This window comes from Sycon ciliatum, chromosome 1 (genome assembly GCF_964019385.1).
Source record: "Sycon ciliatum chromosome 1, ocSycCili1.1, whole genome shotgun sequence".
Lineage (NCBI taxonomy): Eukaryota > Metazoa > Porifera > Calcarea > Leucosolenida > Sycettidae > Sycon > Sycon ciliatum.
Window position 1 is genome coordinate 93,394,052 of NC_088643.1, and position 18,858 is coordinate 93,412,909.

The 18,858-nt window shown below is 50.3% G+C and overlaps 1 protein-coding gene across 1 annotated transcript; it reads right to left on the bottom strand.

Moving 5' to 3' along the window:
• Positions 1 to 2,183: 2,183 nt before the first annotated feature.
• LOC135806571 (uncharacterized) lies at positions 2,184 to 6,111 on the bottom strand. The gene is made up of 2 exons (XM_065320770.1): positions 4,513 to 6,111; positions 2,184 to 3,490 (listed from the first exon to the last, which is right to left on the bottom strand). The coding sequence occupies exons 1-2, from the start codon at positions 5,707 to 5,709 to the stop codon at positions 3,161 to 3,163; spliced, it is 1,527 nt and encodes a 508-aa protein (XP_065176842.1). The 5' UTR covers positions 5,710 to 6,111; the 3' UTR covers positions 2,184 to 3,160.
• Positions 6,112 to 18,858: the final 12,747 nt, after the last annotated feature.

Below are 18,858 nucleotides of genomic sequence, written 5' to 3' on the forward strand. Positions count from 1 at the left end.
AGAGCCTCTTGCCGTCTTGGGTCCGGTGTAGTGTACTACTACTAGTACTAGTACTCTGCTAGGCTCTGGAACTCAGACTGACACCACTCTTGTTCCAGCTACATGTACATGTAGTAGTGCCGAACAAATACTGAAATAGGCCACGCGCATGCACTGTACTGTACTGCATTGTAATTTGTACTGCAGTTCGACACGATTTTGAATTTTTGATCTACTGAAGTATTTTTTTAATCTATTTTGGTACCCATACCATGTCATTACTATGTTCCAAGTGGAGGCCGCACTGCAGCTTGCATAGTCAGTTGTAGATCAGTATGTTATGGTGAATGTCAGGGATTGTAAGTAACTGTACTTCCACAGTGCCGATTATGACTGTGAGCCAGCCCCTTGCCCACTCAGCCGAACTCACATCTGCGTGTGCGTGTGCGTGTTGTTGTTGTTGTGTTCATTTTATGTGTGTGTGTATGTGTGCATGGGTGTTGTGTGTGTGTGTGTGTGTGTGTGTGTGTGTCTGTGTGTGTGTGTTGTGTCGAGTATGTCGTTGCTAGGCGATCTGCGCTGGACCCAACACAACATACAAACTGCCAACAAAGCCAACACCAACAACACCAACGGACAACTCCACAAGACATGTGGAACAATGAACCAGCCGTCTAGCCTGTTATCAATAGTTGTATAATACATGTATACAACATACATCCGACCTGTTCTTGAACATGGCAGTTTTGCCCTCTCCAACACCACAAAACAACAGCGGGACACACTAGAGAGAATTAAACGCCGCGCGCCTCAGGTTTCGTATTCCCCTCTTTGCACCAGTTCACCACAGTTTCCCCCCTCCATCATGCAAAGCTCCCCAGCCTCCAGTTGTAGTCTTCGGGGTGCTGAGTCGAATGGCCTTGGTCCGAGGACACTGAGACGCTCCCTTCCTCCTTTATTCCCAATCGCACTCGCCACTTCCACCGAAACTGGGTGACTGCACCCTACTAGATGGGGATTTGTATGCAAAATGTCACTAAAAGCGCCACTTCGTTCTTATAAAAGCACGGATGAACGCGATTGGCCCATGTGTTGTAGTCTTTTGGACGCTGAGTCGACTGTTTTTGGTCCGAGAAGGCTGTGATGCAGCGTTAGGCCCTTATTCCCAATCGAACATGGTTGAATAAGCGGTCACGTTCTCTTGCGCAGTCACCTGGTCAGTGCCACAGTGGTCACGGTGCAGTGCAGGGTACATATTCTATCACTCACACCAAGGTTCAACTCTAGTGGCAATAATACCTGCACTAAGATACATCGCGTCGTCGGCTTCACAGTTTCGCTTGGCAGTCCTTCCCTACTCACTTCAATGACAGATCAGTAGTCACCTCCTTTCCCTCTGCTTCTCTATTTTTAGTCTCCACCCTCAGTGACAATCACCACACCACTACCAAAATTATCTCTCTCTGTCTCTGCCTCTGTCTGCCCGTCTGTCTGTCCGTTTGTCTCTGTCTCTCTCTCTCTCTCTGCGTGTTCGTATGTCTGTCTGCCTGTCTGTCTGTCTCTCACACACACACTCACTCTTACTCTCTTCATAAATTTATGGCACTGTGCCTCACCTTAATCGCCCCATTGTTATTGGATATACCGTATTTGTCCCTTTTGGTCAGCGAAAAAAGATAAAAATCAATCAATAACATCTTGTCCGCTATTGCCGCTATAACTAGAGAACATCTGTGGGTGCACTTCCAGTGCATTTCCAGATTTGCGTGTTTCTCTTGCGACGGGCGTATCCATGCTACATGGTGTTGTGTGCCCTACACAGTAATGGCCAGTAAGTATGCAATGCAAGATTATGTATGTCATGTACAATGTACAATGTACATTTGTACATGCACATGTGCATGTACAAATGTACATTGTACATTTGTACATGCACATGTGCATGTACAAATGTACATTGTACATGCAAACAATTTCAAAACTCATGACACGCGCCGTTCCATTTTCCACGTCAAAACATCCGGAAATGCCGGAGGGCCAATGTCTCTGACTAGTCTGAGGCTGCAAGCAAGTCAAGTAATCCATTATTGTTTGCTGAAGGTCCATGTTGTCACAGGCAATCATTGTACCACTGACAGTCTGTGCAAGGAACCCGAAAAGGCTGGAGATGAAAGACAACAGAAATAAGAAAGCAACGGCTGCGCTAGTAATCATAGTGCCCTCTCTATCTCTCTCTCATGATGTAGCCAAGATGTGCAAAATATGGTGTCAGTTTGAACATCTTCCTTTTTCTTTAACCATGTTTTTGTACATGAACAAAAGTGAGTGTGACAATGATAAATAATGGCATGATACAGAACTACCAGTACCTTACTGTTATACTTATAGACTGTGACTAGAATTCTCATCACTAAGCCAAGAGGTGCAAGACACAGTTTGGTAATGGATGCAAGATGAGGAAAGAGCAAACTACAGGAGTTGGACTTCCAAGGCATGCAATGCCACCAGCTGACAAAATAAAATTGTACAGGCATGCTAGACAGGGTCACCCGTCCTACTGGTACCAGCACATTAGAAAACATACGAGCAGGTGAAGATGGAGAGAAGCTCACAGGCACTGTAGTACACTGTACTGCACCATTGCCATGATGAAGGGAGTTAAACAAACTTATCACAGTTCAGCACTGGCAGGTGAGACGGGTATTGTTAATGCTAGCCACAGCACTGCAGTCTGTGCATCCCAGTCCAACACTGACTTGATATTGATATTGCAGGTCCCTGGTTCCCGGGTTCTAGGGTTCTATTCTGTCCATTCAAATTATTTGCAACACAAACCCAGGTGAGAGTGAGCATTGATTCCCATTGTAGCACTGTGTATCCAGCATGGCATGAATACAAGTAGCTGCTGCTGTGATAACACTGACTGGAATGCTTATCAGCCAATGTGTGTAAGCATGTTACACCGTGTCACCACAGTACTACAGCCAGTACAGGGCAGTCAACAGTGTTGTACAAGTCATGCAGTGACTGCAATGCATGCTGTGCAAGGCCAGGTTGAAATGGTGAATACATGTGCCAGTCGGTGCAGGATCAAAGGCAGGAACGGGGCATGATGCACTGTTGGTGACAAATCAGCAATCTGGTCTTCTCTTCCAAGACAATGGCCGGGCCGTCAGTGATTTCACCGGAAGTCAGGTGCACAAAGATCTAAGTATTCAGCTGGATAATCAAGACTCCGGCGATCAACTCTACGTCTTGTCTTTTTACTTCCAGTTTTCGACTGAACGTGTGCTTGCTTGCGCGGTGACTTGATAACATCCAACAGGAATAGGTCGACGTTGGTGCCTAAATTCCGTTGGAGGTAGGCTGACGGTATTGGTTGCTTTCGGTGCGGACGCAGTTTCGGGAAGTCCACGTACTCGTTTTGACGATGACTGCTGTTACGTGCCGCCCACGCTTCAAGCCGTCCACTTGTCAAGAGATGACTTACCGTTTGGTCATTGTAATCCGTCTATGTACACAGGCATGGACAAGCAGGTACAGACAGAGGGCAGCATGCAACTAGTGAAACCTGAAATTACCCTCACCATTTACAGCTCCATCAACATTTCTGAAACACTCGTGACCAACTGGTGACTGATCAAGTAACCATGTTCCTATTTGTCCACCCCAGCAGTAGCAACAATATTATCACTGTCGGAGTGCTGCATAGTATATCAATTACAAAACCAGACTAAATAAAATACCAGCTAGATCTTCGAAGGAGCAGTGTCAAGATTGGATACCCTTGGGAAACTCGGTTGTGCTGCTCCATTGACAGACATTGATTGTGGCTGCTATGTTTCAAATTGTGGGACTGTCCTTTGAAAACAGCCACAGTAGCTCGTTGGCCAACCCTAAACTGTAACTCAGGTCAACTTGAGACAAAGCCGACAGTCATGAGTCAATTATAAAAGTGCCCAGATGCAGAAGATCAACACCCCGCAGAAACATGACACGTACTGAACTCCTTGGGGACTCTGCTTGACAACTAGAGTCAGTTGGGACCCCAAATAAAATACAACAACAATAATGACGATGTCGACAACAGCAGCAGCAGCAGAAAAAAACAGCTCTCTTGTTTAGATGCTCAGTGCAGTGCAGATGATGCTCCCCCCCCCCCCCCCCCGAGTGCTGAATCCACAGTTTGGGTCCCCTGTAAGCAGTATGTCTTTGCACAAAGAGGGAATCAAACTTGAAGCAGGCAAGTACTATTTCACCAACCAAGGCTTATCCATCCGGATTTAAAAAAAAAAAAAAATTCACGGTTCGCGTGAGACTCGGCCAAAGGCCCAGTTTTCCGCATCCGCAGGAACGCCACCACCCTCTTGGATCAAGGCGCAGATGCAGCTCCTAAGCGGTGGGAGGTGAGTAGATCAGACCCACCACAAAGTGGTCAAAGACCGAAATCCCATTCACTGCATCCACTGCATTCACTGCATCCATCCAGATTACAGACATGAAAAAGAAATTTAAATGCTAGACTCTCCTTACCTGGTACACTGACAGTGGACCGGTGCATGGACTCGATGCACTTCTAACACCACTGCTGGTACTTCTGGGAGATGCTGCCGCCGGGGCCATGGTTATACCACCCATTACCTTCTGTTGGCTTACTCTCTCCTGTGCTGCATCGATAGACGATTGTCTCATCTCGTTCTGCCATTCGTAAAACTGGAATGGAGTCATAAGGCTTTGTGAAGTGGCTGATAGATGTTTCAGGCTCTTCAAGTGCCTCTCGCTAACTTCTCTCTGTCGCTGTATGTTACTCGGATAGTGAAATGACTGCCTTCGAAAGTCAGAGTCCATGAGTCGCTTTGTGTGTGTCCTTTCTTCAGTGTCGGCAGTGTGCCCTTGTTTCCAACCACATGCAAAACACTCGCGTGCACTTTGTGCAGCCCGTTGTCTCCTTAGTTCCTCGTCACCAGCATAGTAATGGTTACTATGGTTACCATGTGCACTGGCCGCTTTCGGCAATGCCGGCACGGGCGGTTCCGACACACGCTCTAGGCTCGCTGCCTCTTCGGCTTTAGCTTTACTCCAGGCTTTCTTGACATCCTTGTACATCCTCAGCTTGAGCTCCGCTTGTATTGACAGTAGTTCCGGTGGTGAAGGTTTCGTACCATTTACAGTAAGCCCTTCCAGTTGGTCCAAAACCCGATGCTCCCAGTTCTCATCTACACTCGCACCGTCTAACTCTAGGGAGTGTGCGATGAGCTCGGGGCGAACACGATCAGTGCTTTGCCTTCTGTTTACTGCACTGCCACCACAGCCAAGAGCGCTGGCCCTTGTTTTCGACTTTTTCGACGGAGTACCTGTTACTGGACTTGTACTTGTAGTCGGCGGAGTATTGGCAGCGTGACGTAGAGTCTTGGCTGGACTGACAGCATCGATTGTCCCTCCATCCAGTCCCACCACTGACTGCACTGGACTGCTGGAGGTTGCCGAGGAAATCTTGACGGGGATCTTTATCTTGGTGGTTTCCGTGGCTGGACTGGTCACGACAGCAGCCACCGACATCGTGTTCTCTGGACGCGTTGCGGCGGCCACTGCAGATGTCGTGGACGCGGCTGCCGCTGCAGACTCGGCACTCTCTATTTGCCCGGCATGACTGTCGGTGCGGGCTTCAGTACTGAGTTCACCGGGACTACTAGCCGGTCTGTCGTGCGCTGTGTTCCCGCTCCCGCTCATGGCTGAGCCGACGGTTCGGCGTCTTCCCGCTTGTGCTGCTTGAGTGCAATTACGTGGAAATCTCCTCGGGCCGTGTTGGGTACTACACAGCCTCAGGTCAGTCAGCTCAGTTCCTAACGTAACGGTACGAGTGAGTGGCTACTATACTACCGTCGTCACTACACGTGAAAACCGCATTCAGCTTCGGCTGACAGAACGATCGACAGAAAGAAAGAAAGAAAAGAGCACAACAACGGTCGGCGGCTGCTACGGGCCGTGTCCGAGGCAAAAGGTGCACCGCGTTTTGATCGTCGCCGATCGATCGATGACATCGACACAGCCGTGAGCATGGTAAATCGACCCGTAGATCTACCGTTGTGTCCGTTGATCTTCGTACAAACACTAAACAGGCAACTAACTAATACTTACTTGGTTTATACGACTCCCTGGTAGATCTACAAAACTACATTTTTTGCAAGGACAGTGTGACACCGCGCCGCTAGTGCTAGCGCGCTATGCCCAACATCACCATATCGACGACTCGTAGATCTGCGTGGTAGATCTACATGTTACTTGTACAATCATGCCATGGTGGCGGAAATGGTGCACATGTGGGCGAGTAGGATGACAAGTACTTGAAGTAGACCTGGTAGACGACTACAAAAATAGTGCAGTAGTGGTGGACCGCATACGGCGCGGGATCTTGGTGGCATAGCAGTCTACCATGCATGGTCTACAAGAGTGTGTACTAATGCTGAGGCAGCAAGTGCAGCACTCTGTAGGCTTGATCGCCTTTGAAGACACCGTACAAGCGCTTTTGAACGAACCCCATTTGTCCTGGGCCTTACTCCTACTCAAAACGGGTTTATTCAAACAATACGACATGGAAAGAAGGAAGAACACCAAAGATACAAGGGACGAAACTCGACGATGAAATCAAAATGAAAATTTGAAAAAAGTCTAATCCAAAGAAACTCAGGCAATGTAATTATTATATAACTAATAGTTACTCCTACTACGACCTTTTCCAGGTGCCGACAACAAGCAGCAGACAAGACAGACTGGAGGAAACTGTGCAGCTCGACACCCGGGGAGAAATCGATATTAATGGAAGTTTCCGGAGGAGGAAGGAGGAAACTGTAGTTATCACCAACCCTCACCGCGCCCAGCTCACGCCGCGACGGCGTGCGACCTGAGCTGGGCGCCCTGCCCAGTATGGAACTGTCCTCAAGCCAGTCACGTATTTGGCAGCCCAGTGAGCTGTCTACCGGATCGCAGCGTTTAGAAGCGCCAAATGCGGCAGGGCCAGTCTCAGGCTGGTCACGTAGCTACAAAAGCGGCAGGCCGGCGGGCGACCGGCAAGGCTGCATTCGCATTTGGATCACCGAAGTGATACAGGTGCTTCGACGGCACTCCGTGGCGCATCAAGGAGGCATCTGGGGCCCAGGCAGCCCGCCCGTAAGCGCACCACCGTATCAGGTATGCGCAGGTGGAGCAGCAGAGCAAGATGTGTGCCGGACACTCACCATCATCCGGTCGACTGCATAGTTGTGCGACTTTACACAGCCGTCACTCATTACTTGCTATTGCTTGCAGAAGGCCAGAATTTTTTTGCTCTCGTTTGCTCTAAAGCTAGTTGGTTTACATGGTTTATACCCGTACCTGAGCATGGATCCTACTCAGCAGCGGATCGCTGGTATTCCTCGTTTGAGACCGCGGCGACGGCAGCGTCGGCCCTGACCAACAAGCCTCGGGCGATGAGCATGCCGGCCGAAAATGCAGGCATGGACACTGTCGTGCATGACCAGTCTAGTTGAGTTCCTTGGAGGCGCTATGATGCCGGCCGGCGCATGTGTTGGCGCACGGGAGACGATTAGGACAATACGGCGTGCGGAATACTTCGAGCTGGCCACAATGCTTCCTTCCTGTCCTGCCCACACGCAGCCAGCAGCCAAACGTGTTAAAATCGATCAATCCGATGGCAATCACTGAGTGGAATTGTCATTGGCGGCTCCTCTTCTGACAAGAGAAAAACTGAATCTCTAATCTACTGGGTCGAGGCCTGGCAGACTTTCAGAACCATCGCGCCTTGCAACACGAGCTTACGCCCTCTGGGGCCCTAAGTAGTCCGACAAGAAATTCATACTGCACGGCGACAAAAAGGCAGTTGGAGCAGTCTGAAATCCGGGACTCGCCGAAATCCAACCGTGACGGAACTAGCCCACTTCAGCCCCCGCACGGTAGCAGAACACAAGGCTTTATCTCGCTGACTACCCATATTACGGCCACGGACAACTCCGCTGCGGACGCTCTTTCACGCGGACGATTAGTCCATTTCCTCTCATCGGCTCCCTAATCCAGCTGCTGGACTTGGCTTAGTCCCGAACTCATGCTATGCGGGGGCAACTAATCATGGCAGCAAACCGGCTGAACCTCTTCTCAACCAATGCGTGCCTCCTTTTTCATTCGCTGTGTAGTCTATCTCTCTCAGCACACATGGGTAAGCACGCAAGCACACACACACCCACGCACACGCATACATACATACATACATACATGCACACATACATACATACACACACACACACACACACACACACACACACACACACACACACACACACACACACACACACACACACACACACATACTCTCTCTCTCTCTTTATCCTCCTCTCCTCCATCCCTCACCCTGCTTCGCCTCTAAGTGCTGTCGCTCCCCTCCCCTTCCTACTCATACTAGGCGGCATTACACCAAGTCTCAGCATGTGGGGTCTACTTTGCTGTTTTGGGGCTTTGTTTGGACATGGCGAGCTGTTATCTTTTTCCTTGCGGCTGTCGTCGCTGTTGCCATTGTTGTTTAGATACCACGGCGAGCCGGCAGTAAGTGCCGGTGTTGGCGGGCTGGCGACCTTGTCTTACTTTCAGTAATTAACACTTTACCCGAGGTGCGACGGATTAATCCGTCACGACCGCGCAGGGCATATTGCAGACACGCGTATGTGCGTTACACACACACACTCACACATTATGCGCACAAGGCGGGCAGGGCGATTGGCCCATGCTGCTTATTCAGTTGTACTAGCGGAGGCAGGGCCGATTCCCCTTCGTAATCGCCTGTGCGGCGGAATACCCGGCGGCCTGATACGGCGGCGGTGCGAGCAAATGCAGGGGTGGTTCCCTTTTGAGCTCTGTTTGTGGCAGAGGCAGGGGCAGCGCCCCTAGCCCATGCGGCGGTTGACCCGGCGGCCCGACATGGCAGTTGACCCAGCGGTCCGATATGGCAACTGACGGCGGTCTGATATGGCGGCCGACCCAGCGGTCTGATATGGCGGCTGACCCAGCGGTCTGAGATGGCGGCTGACCCAGCGGTCTGATATGGCGGCTGACCCAGCGGTCTGATACGGTGGCTATGCGAGCAAATGCAGGGGCAGCGCCCCTTTGCGCGTGTTGTTTGCGGCGGCATTGGTCAAGGCAGGGGCAGCGCACCTCGCCTGGGTGGCGTTATGCCCGGCGCTGCGGCTATGTTTGCAAAACGCAGGGGCCGCTCCCCTTTGAGCTTTGTATGTTCACAGCTATGTTTGCAAGATTCAGGGGCAGCTCCCCTTGGGGCCTGGTACAGTTATGTTTGCAAAAAGCAGGGGCAACTCCCCTCCGAGCCTTGTATGTAATCGTTTACAGCGATGCTTGCAGAAAGCATGGGCAGCTCCCGTTAGTGCGTGGTATGTTTACAGCTATGTTTGCGAGGAAGAAACAAAAAAAAAAAGGGCTTGGAGCTGGGTATGTTTACGGCCACGTTTGCAAAATGCAGGGGTACCTCTCCTTGGAGCTTTAGCTAGTTGACAGCTACGCGACAAAATGCAGGGACAGCTCCCCTTGGAGCTTTCGACGTTCACAGCTATGTTTGCAAAATGCAGGGGCAGCTCCCCTTGGAGCTTTAACTAGTTTACAACTGTGCGGACAAAATGCAGGGGCAGCACTCCTTGAAACTTTGGATGTTTACCACTATGTTGGCTAAATGCAGGGGCAGTTCCCCTTGGGGCTTGGATGTTTACAGCCAGGTTTGCAAAATGCAGGGGTAGCTCCCCTCAGAGCGTTGTAGGTTTACAGCTAGGTTTGCCAAATGCAGGGGCAGCTCCCCTTGGAACTTTGGATGTTTACAGCTATATTTGCAAATACAGGGGCAGCTCCCCTTGGAGCCTTGTACGTTTACAACTATGTTTGCAAAATGCAGGGGCAGCTCCCCTTTGAGCTTCGTAGGTTTACTGCTAGGTTTGCAAAACGCAGGGGTAGCTCCCCTTTGGAGCTTTGGATGTTTACAGCTATGCTTGCAAACTGCAGGGGCAGCTCCCCTGGGAGCTTTTGAAGTTGGATGTTTACAGGTGTGGTCGCAAAATGCAGGGGCAGCTCCCCTGGGAGCTTTGGATGTTTACAGCTATGTTTGCAAATGCAGGGTCAGCCCCCCTTGGAGCCTTGGATGCTTACAACTATGTGTGCAAAATGCTGGGACAGCTTCCCTTTGAGCTTTGTTGGTTTACAGCTAGGTTTGCAAAACGCAGGGGTAGCTCCCCTGAGCTTTGGATGTTTATAGCTATGCTTGCAAAATGCAGGGGCAGCTCCCCTTGGAGCCTTGGAAATTTACAGCTATGTTTGCAAAATGCAGGGGCAGCTCCCCTGGGAGCATTGGATGTGTACAGCTATGTTTGCAAAATGCAGGGGCATTTCCCCTTGGAGCTTTGTATATTTACAGCTAGGCTTGCAAAATGCAGGGGCAGCTCTCCCTCGGAGCGTGGTTTGTTTGCAGCTGAGATGGGGAGTGCAACCGAAGATCTCCTTTCGAGCTTGCTTGTTCGCATTTGCTTGTTAGCACCGTAGCTCGGGCACCCAGCAGGTCCTGACTGGCCTCTAGCGCATACTCCCGGCCACATGTATCGCCTGTTGCAGGATAGGGGCCTCACCCCATATTTTTTTGGACGATCGGCGGGCGGGAAGCCGTCATCGATCTAAGAGGCAAAATACAAGAATAACTGAGAAACTAATAATTGTACACAACGCGCCAACCCTTTGGCTCTGTTGTCGGCTCTGCGGGGGCACCCAGGTATCCCCCTCGTGCGAACACCACCCGTGGAAGCGGAAAAGTTGTGACGGCGTATTCAGTAGTGCCCAGCACCAGCAGGACCTACCAATCAGGGGAAAGCCTAGCAGTCCTTCATGGCAATTCCCTTGGTAGACCCCCTCAAGCTGACACAGGATCTGGCCACCAGGAAGGGGCCTGGACGGCAGCTCCAGGTCACCGGAAGGTGGTCAGGGTTGACCCGCAAGAGATGCATGTGCGGTGGAGCCTGTGACTAAACGGCCACCCCTTGGGGCCAGAGAAAGCGGTCTTGAGGGGCAGGTGGTCCTTAGTTGGAGGCTTGCACCGCAAACTATGAATGTGAGACCGTCCGTGCCCGGCGAAGGTGTCCATAGTACCAGGCGGGTAGCTAGTCACACTTGTATCCAACACGACAGCCCTTCGGCTGTTGTCTGCCCGGCTTGGGGCGCCCAGGTATCCCCCCGTGCGAACACTACCCGCGGAAGCTGACAAGTCGTCAGCGTATTCAGTAGTGCCCAGCACCAGCAGGAGCTACCAACCAGGGGAAAGCCTAGCAGTCCTTCATGGCAATGCCCTTGGTAGACGCCCTCAAGCTGACACAGGATCTGGCGGCCAGGAAGGTGCCCGGACGGCAGCTCCAGGCCGCCGGAAGGTGGTCAGGATTGACCCGCAAGAGATACATGTGCGGTTGAGCCTGTGGCTAACGACCACCCCTTGGGGCCAGAGAAAGCGGTCCTTAGTGGCAGGTGGTCCTTGGCTGCAGGCTTGCACCGCACAACCATTATGAATGTGAGACCGTCCGTGCCCGGCGAAGTGGTCGGTAGTACCAGGCTGGTCGCTGGTCACGGTGGTCTTTAGCTACTGGTTTCACTGTATACCGAATCAGGCATGACATCACAGGTCTACAGCGAACAGCACAGAGATCGACGGGACCAAGAATAGGGGATAGCGTGCGGCGAGGCCACCCCCATTATTTTCGGGAGGCACGGCTTCATGTTAGAGCAGTAAATTGCAGTTAGGGACTCAGCTGAGTCAAGCTGGACTCAGCGTGTCAAGTTTGGCATAATACAATAAGCGCGCTATCCCCAAACAGTTGTGTGGTTATTGTGTGAGTGTATATGCAGGAGTCCGCGGTCACGTGAGGGGGGAGTGATAAATGGAAGTTTCCGGAGGAGGAAGGAGGAAACTGTAGTTATCACCAACCCTCACCGCGCCCAGCTCACGCCGCGACGGCGTGCGACCTGAGCTGGGCGCCCTGCCCAGTATGGAACTGTCCTCAAGCCAGTCACGTATTTGGCAGCCCAGTGAGCTGTCTACCGGATCGCAGCGTTTAGAAGCGCCAAATGCGGCAGGGCCAGTCTCAGGCTGGTCACGTAGCTACAAAAGCGGCAGGCCGGCGGGCGACCGGCAAGGCTGCATTCGCATTTGGATCACCGAAGTGATACAGGTGCTTCGACGGCACTCCGTGGCGCATCAAGGAGGCATCTGGGGCCCAGGCAGCCCGCCCGTAAGCGCACCACCGTATCAGGTATGCGCAGGTGGAGCAGCAGAGCAAGATGTGTGCCGGACACTCACCATCATCCGGTCGACTGCATAGTTGTGCGACTTTACACAGCCGTCACTCATTACTTGCTATTGCTTGCAGAAGGCCAGAATTTTTTTTTTCTTTTTTCGCTCTTTCCCTTCTTCCAGGCACGGCTTCATGTTAGAGCAGTAAATTGCAGTTAGGGACTCAGCTGAGTCAAGCTGGACTCAGCGTGTCAAGTTTGGCATAATACAATAAGCGCGCTATCCCCAAACAGTTGTGTGGTTATTGTGTGAGTGTATATGCAGGAGTCCGCGGTCACGTGAGGGGGGAGTGATAAGTGAGGTTTTGCATTCCGAAATTCGGCAAAAAGATTCGGCACGCGGGAGCGAGGTCGAAAATGCACACGAAGATTCGGAGTGTTTGTTCGGAAAAAGCTCACTTTGCCGAAAATATTTTTCGGATGCATTTTCTTGTAGAAGAGCGCTAGCGCGTGATTTATTCAAAGAGGTTTCTTATCTCGGCATCGCTTGGCAGGCGTCTTTGGCGACATAGCATCGTCAGCTACCTCTGATTGCTCCTCTCCACTGCCTGTCGATTCTCTTTCGCCTGGAGTGTCCTCACCGTCTTCTGTGTGGCTGAAAAGACTATGGCGACACGCATAAAATTTGACTTGGCCATGGAGTTGGTTTTTCTGAGGCGACTGAGGAGGCAGGTTTGGACCTCGACTCTTTGGGCGATCAAAGTTCGTTGGAATCAGCAAGAAAAGGAGCACGGGACAGGACGTTGCTGATGCTGGGGCTCACGAAATGAAAACACATCATTTTCGACTTGCAAAACAAACGTTGGTGCGAAAATTCGACATTTTGATGTTCGACAAAAGACCGAAGAACGCCGAACCGAAATTCGGAATGCAAAACCTCACTATTAGCAGCTACTACACCTGGCTGATGATGCTCACAAGACAGAAGCGGAAAAAACACTGAATTTCTTTATTTACAGTGCTCTACTACGCGAAATGTGCTATTATTATTATTATTATTATTATTATTATTAACTGGTTTGAGGGAAAGAGTACGAAGTAGTGGTTGCGACCTCGGCGATGATTTGTAAGAAAAGGGTTTGCTCCCCACACCGGAGCTCGCGCTATTCCGCCGACTTTTCTCAAGCTCAACTGATGAGGGGTGAATTCCCCGAAACACTGTGTATTGAGCAGGGAGTGGTGCTTTCTTGCAGGTTTGCCGAGTCGAAGGTTCGATGGACTTCTCGTGTGCTCTGGATGGCAGTCGTGAGTCAGTCAAGTGTCAAGTAAAGTCGGCGGAATAGCGCGAGCTCCGGTGAGGGAAAGACATTATTATTATTTCTCCTTTATTCACTTCTTTCGAAGGCGATAAGCCAGACCCACCGGGAAATATTTCCATGGGTGGGACAGCAAAAAGAAAGTGAAAAAACAAAAACAAAAATAAATAAATAAATAAAACCTAAAAACCAAAGGGACAAGAACTAGTTGAAGGAAGAGGAAGAAAGGAAAGAAACTCAATCCGAACTCCAACATCAAAACAATAATAAAGAATTTGCAGCGACAGGCAAAATACATCAACCAATGAAGGGAGTAGTAACAAAGGAAATATCAGTCTTTATCAGTCGTTATTCAAGTCTCTTAGCTATTGAACATGCAAACGCAGCAGAGGTGCATCTACATGTTAAGGATAGTTCTCAGTATTTTAATCGAACCTTGTATAGCCTCCTGTTGCACAATAGCCAGGTCTCCTCCCTGCACAGTCCGAAGGCATTGAGGAGTCTCCCCCACCAAGCCTCCCAGGGCACCGACAACCACAGGGACCACGTCAACCTGGTTGAGGGACCAAATCCTCGAAATCTCCCGCTTCAAATCATAATATTTCGAGCGCTTTTCAGCCATTTTCTTATTGATGTTGTTCTCACCAGGAACGCTGATGTCTATAATGTAGGCGATGCGCTCCTTGTCATCAACAAGGAGCAGATCGGGCCTGTTTGCTGATAGTTTCAGGTCAGTTGGGACCGAATACTCCCAATAGAGGCGATACTGATTACTCTTGACCAATGCCTTGAGCTGGTGGTCGAATCGTGAAGCACCAGTAGGTAGATCTCGTGCTTTACACATTTCGAAGTGCACATACTTTACTATCCGGTTATGTCGTTCAATGTAACTGGTCCGAGCCAGAACTGGGCAGGCACTGACAATGTGGTCAATTGTTTCTAAGCTGCCCTTGCAAAGCCTGCAATTGGCATCAGTTCGAGGAATTGACTTCATTATGGCGTATTGGTAATTTTTCGTTTATTTATTATTATTATTATTATTATTATTATTATTATTATTATTATTATTATTACTCCTACTACTACTACTACTACTACTACTACTACTACTACTACTACTACTATACTATACTACTGTACATGTATAGCAAGGACCGGTAAGCATGGTAAGCGGCAAGACCTGTTGAAACATGTCCAGGCAATCCTGGGGGAAATGGAAGTTTCCGGAGGAGGAAGGAGGAAACTGTAGTTATCACCAACCCACACCGCGCCCTGCTCACGCCGCTACGGCGTGCGACCTGAGCTGGGCGCCCTGGCCTGCCGTGCAGTATGCAACTGTCCTCAAGTCAGTCACGTATCTGGCAGCCCAGTGAGCTGTTTAAAAAAATGCGGCAGGGCCAGTCTCAGGCTGGTCGCGTAGGCGGTAGGCCCAGACAGATCCTGCCGGCATGCCGGCAATTCTTTCGGCAAAATATCGAAGAAAGAGCGGAAATTGCCGGCAAAATCAGAGCAACATATCGAGATGTTGGGTAAAATCTATGCCTGATACTTGGATCTCCTTATTTTTTACCCGTTCAGCAGGATACACTGCCCAGGACGAAATCATGTCACCGAAATATAACTGGGATTCACTGTGAATCGACATGATTCTGGAAGAACTCAGGGACACGCGCGTGGAAACCCGTGTTGAGAAACCGACCCTGCGGTTTTTATGAAACGTTGTACGGGATTGTACGGGAAGTGGATAAAATACACGTTTTTCCGAAGCAAAATGGAGCAAAATATCGAGTTTCTTGTGCCAGGCTCGGCAAAATAATTATCGAAGATTTCGCAGCAACATTTTGCGGCAAAATATCGAGGCGAGCGGAGCAGAATCTGTCTGGGCCTAGTCATGTAGTAGGCGGCAGGCCGGCTGGCGCGGGCGACCGGCAAGGCTGCATTCGCATTTGGATCACCGAAGTGTACAGGTGCTCCGACTGCACCCCGTGGCGCGCCATCAGGGAGGCATCTGGGGCCCAGGCAGGCAGCCAGCCCGCCTGTAAGCGCACCACCGTATCAGGTATGCGCAGGTGGAGCAGCAGAGCAAGATGTGTGCCGGACACTCACCATCATCCTACCGGGATCGCGACAGTAGGGCGTCTAACAGTAGGTCGTAGTACACCTGGGCGCCAGCGCATCCATCTTCAGGAAGTGGAAAGAGCAAACGGCATGGTCCTTGGTTGAGGTAAATGCTGAACGTTTGATTTGTCCCAACCAAGATTTCAGCACTTGGTTCGTCACGATTTTCGCTTGCCAGCTAACGTCTCCGCACTCCAGCTTTCCCCTGTCGGTGTCACGTCCCAGTACACAACGGAGAGGACTACTAATAAACAGTTCACGGCACTAACAGCATTGAACACAGTACTTCTTTCACTTCGTGAATACAAGAAGACAACTGAAAATGACACAATTCTGCAGTGGTCGACCTTCTCTCTCACGGAGCTAAGCAGAATGTGCGTCATCACCTGTAGTCGCCATGGAAACGGGATCAGGAAATCGGCGATATGGCAAGTTTCCCTTGCCGTACGCAAGCGAGAGATATACATGTACCATCGGAACCGATATCCAATTGTCTTTCATCTGAGCCCTACTTGAAAAATCGATGCACTTCCCCTTTAACTGACGGCGATGGAAGGAATCCAGGCGAGACAGAACGGTCACACTCCCATCGTCGGGACTGGCCAATACCCCCCATTGTCTTCAATGGAACTCCTGTCGAGGAGTAGCCCTCCATCAAAGTACTCGGCGTCACGTTTGACCATCAGCTAAAATTCAGCCAGCATATCCGAACTGTTGTAGTCCGAGCAACGCAGAGACTTGGAGCCTTGCGCTAGGCATTTCACTTGCTGACTATTCCTGCCCGGCTTCGAGCCTACAAAGCCTTTGTCCGGCCGGTTATGGAGTACTGCCCAATCGTCTGGATGGGGGCAGCTCCTTCCCACTTGTATCGGCTGGACTGGGTGCAGGAGCGAGCCATCAAGGCAATACATCCGCAATGCTGGCTTCCTAGCCTCATAATTCGCCGCACCATCGCTGCCCTCTGCCTCCTGTATAAAGCCCTTTGCGATAATTCTCCCGCTCTTCTCTCGAGAATGGCTCCACCGACACACCAACCCAGGACCACACGCCTCACCCGCCAGGCTGTACGACTGTCCACCGCGCATCCCCATCAGTTACAGAATGTTCTTCCTGCCAATTCCCGGAACAATGTGAGCCGAGCCTTTCCCCACTCCGTCATCCCAATTTGGAACCAGCTGCCTACCTCTATCATTCCCCACCCATTTCACCCAAAGAACATCCAAAAGTTCAAGACAGCAGCTTATCACCATCTCCTCAGAACGAACTGGCACTGGGGCACTCATAGCATACGCGAGTAAGAGGGTACAGTGTCCTACCATGCTTGGACATACATGTAATCTCTCCTCACGGATAGTCTCCTCTTGAATTTAAAAGTCTAACAGCGTTCACATCAATACTCAACTTATTCTTTTGCTCACTGAGCAATACAATCTTTCCATTTTCTTTCTTCTGTTTTCTTTTTCAATTTAATCCTCCCTACCCAAATATCCCTTTGGTGCGTCCATGGAGCTATGAAGCCGAGACCTCTGGTCGGCGGAGCTCAATGGGCCCCACCACCACACTCCATCATTCACCCCAGTGTCTGGAGATATGTGGATTTTGTAGAAAAAAAAAAAAAAAAAAACTGACCCCCCCCCCCCCACGTACCCGAGTTGTACGTCAGTACTGGGATAATAAAGGTGTCGTACAGCCGCAGACGCAACTTCTCGCTGATGTGCTGATGCCTCTTCCAGAGGCTCCATAGGGACTGAAATGCTGCAGTCGCCAGCTGTTTCCGCCGCATAATATCCTCTTCGTCGCCCAGCAGCGAACCCAGCTTGCGCGTTGTCCTCCACTCTTCATCGATCCTGTCCGCACTTCTGAAGATGTCCGTATTTTCCGTATTTTGTTCAGCCAGATGGCTGAACAAAATAAGAACCCCCAGGCTAACCCCTTGGGAACAACGTTCTTGGACGCGTGACTCTACTGTATTTACTTTGCCGATCCGTGGACCAGCTATCAACTCAGTGACATCGGACATTGATGCAGGAATAGCGGCACAAGCATATTTGCAAGATGCCTACTTGTACAGGTACTACTGCCTTACTACAGCCTACTCTTCAAGTACTTTTACTCAGTTCGATATGCAGTTTACTGCCATTGCCGGTCTTACAGGGGCCCCCAAACTTTTTTGGGCCAAAGGAGGTGCACGAAAGCCATCATCCTCATACCATGCAAGTGTCCGTACATTCACCCCCGCCTCCACTCACACACATCCACACGAGGACACCCACACTCAAGTACTTTTCTTGATTGGGCTCACATCTTTCAGAATTTTCGCACTCGAACTTAAACGTGTCTCTTTCCTCCATCGATGCATCAGCACCAAACCAAAATGAGTACATGTAGCAGAAACAAGAGACGATCATAAAATTTATATGGTGAATATAACAGTTACATGATGAGGTAAGCGAATGTGACCTATCAACTTAATTAAGACCCAATACGGGAAATTCCCTATAGGCTCTAGAAACACAATGTCCAAAGCAGAAGCCAAGCTTCGTGGATCATTTACTGTAGACGGCAATCCCCTGCTATGGCTGACATCTTACCTAACTGGGCGAACGCAGTACGTCACGGTACATGGGACGTCCTCGGCCGACACAACACTCAACAGTACTATCCGGAGTTCCCCAGGGTTCCATCCTCGGCCCCCTTCTTTTTTTTCATCTTATACGTCAATGATCTGCCCGCAGCTGCCCCGGGCACATCACTGTTCGCAGACGACACAACGCTCCTACGGGCATCTCCTAACATTACTGGCCTGATGAGTAACCTAGCTAACGGGATTCAAAGAGTAATTTCCTGGATGTCGTCTTGGCGGTTATCGCCCAATCTCTCTAAAACTAAAATCATGCTCTTTCCTTCTCAGCCCGATGTTCCGCCCCTCCTCCATCCCACTTTCCCCCAGCCTATAGACATAGTCTCCAGCCATAAGCATCTTGGCATTTTCATTGACTCTAATCTTTCATGGGAACCCCACATCGATTACATATGTAAACGATCAAGTTCATCTTTAGGAGTCCTCTCTTCTCACTGTTACCATCTCCCAATCTCTTGTAAACTCTTTAACTCAGCTTACCTACGCCCCATT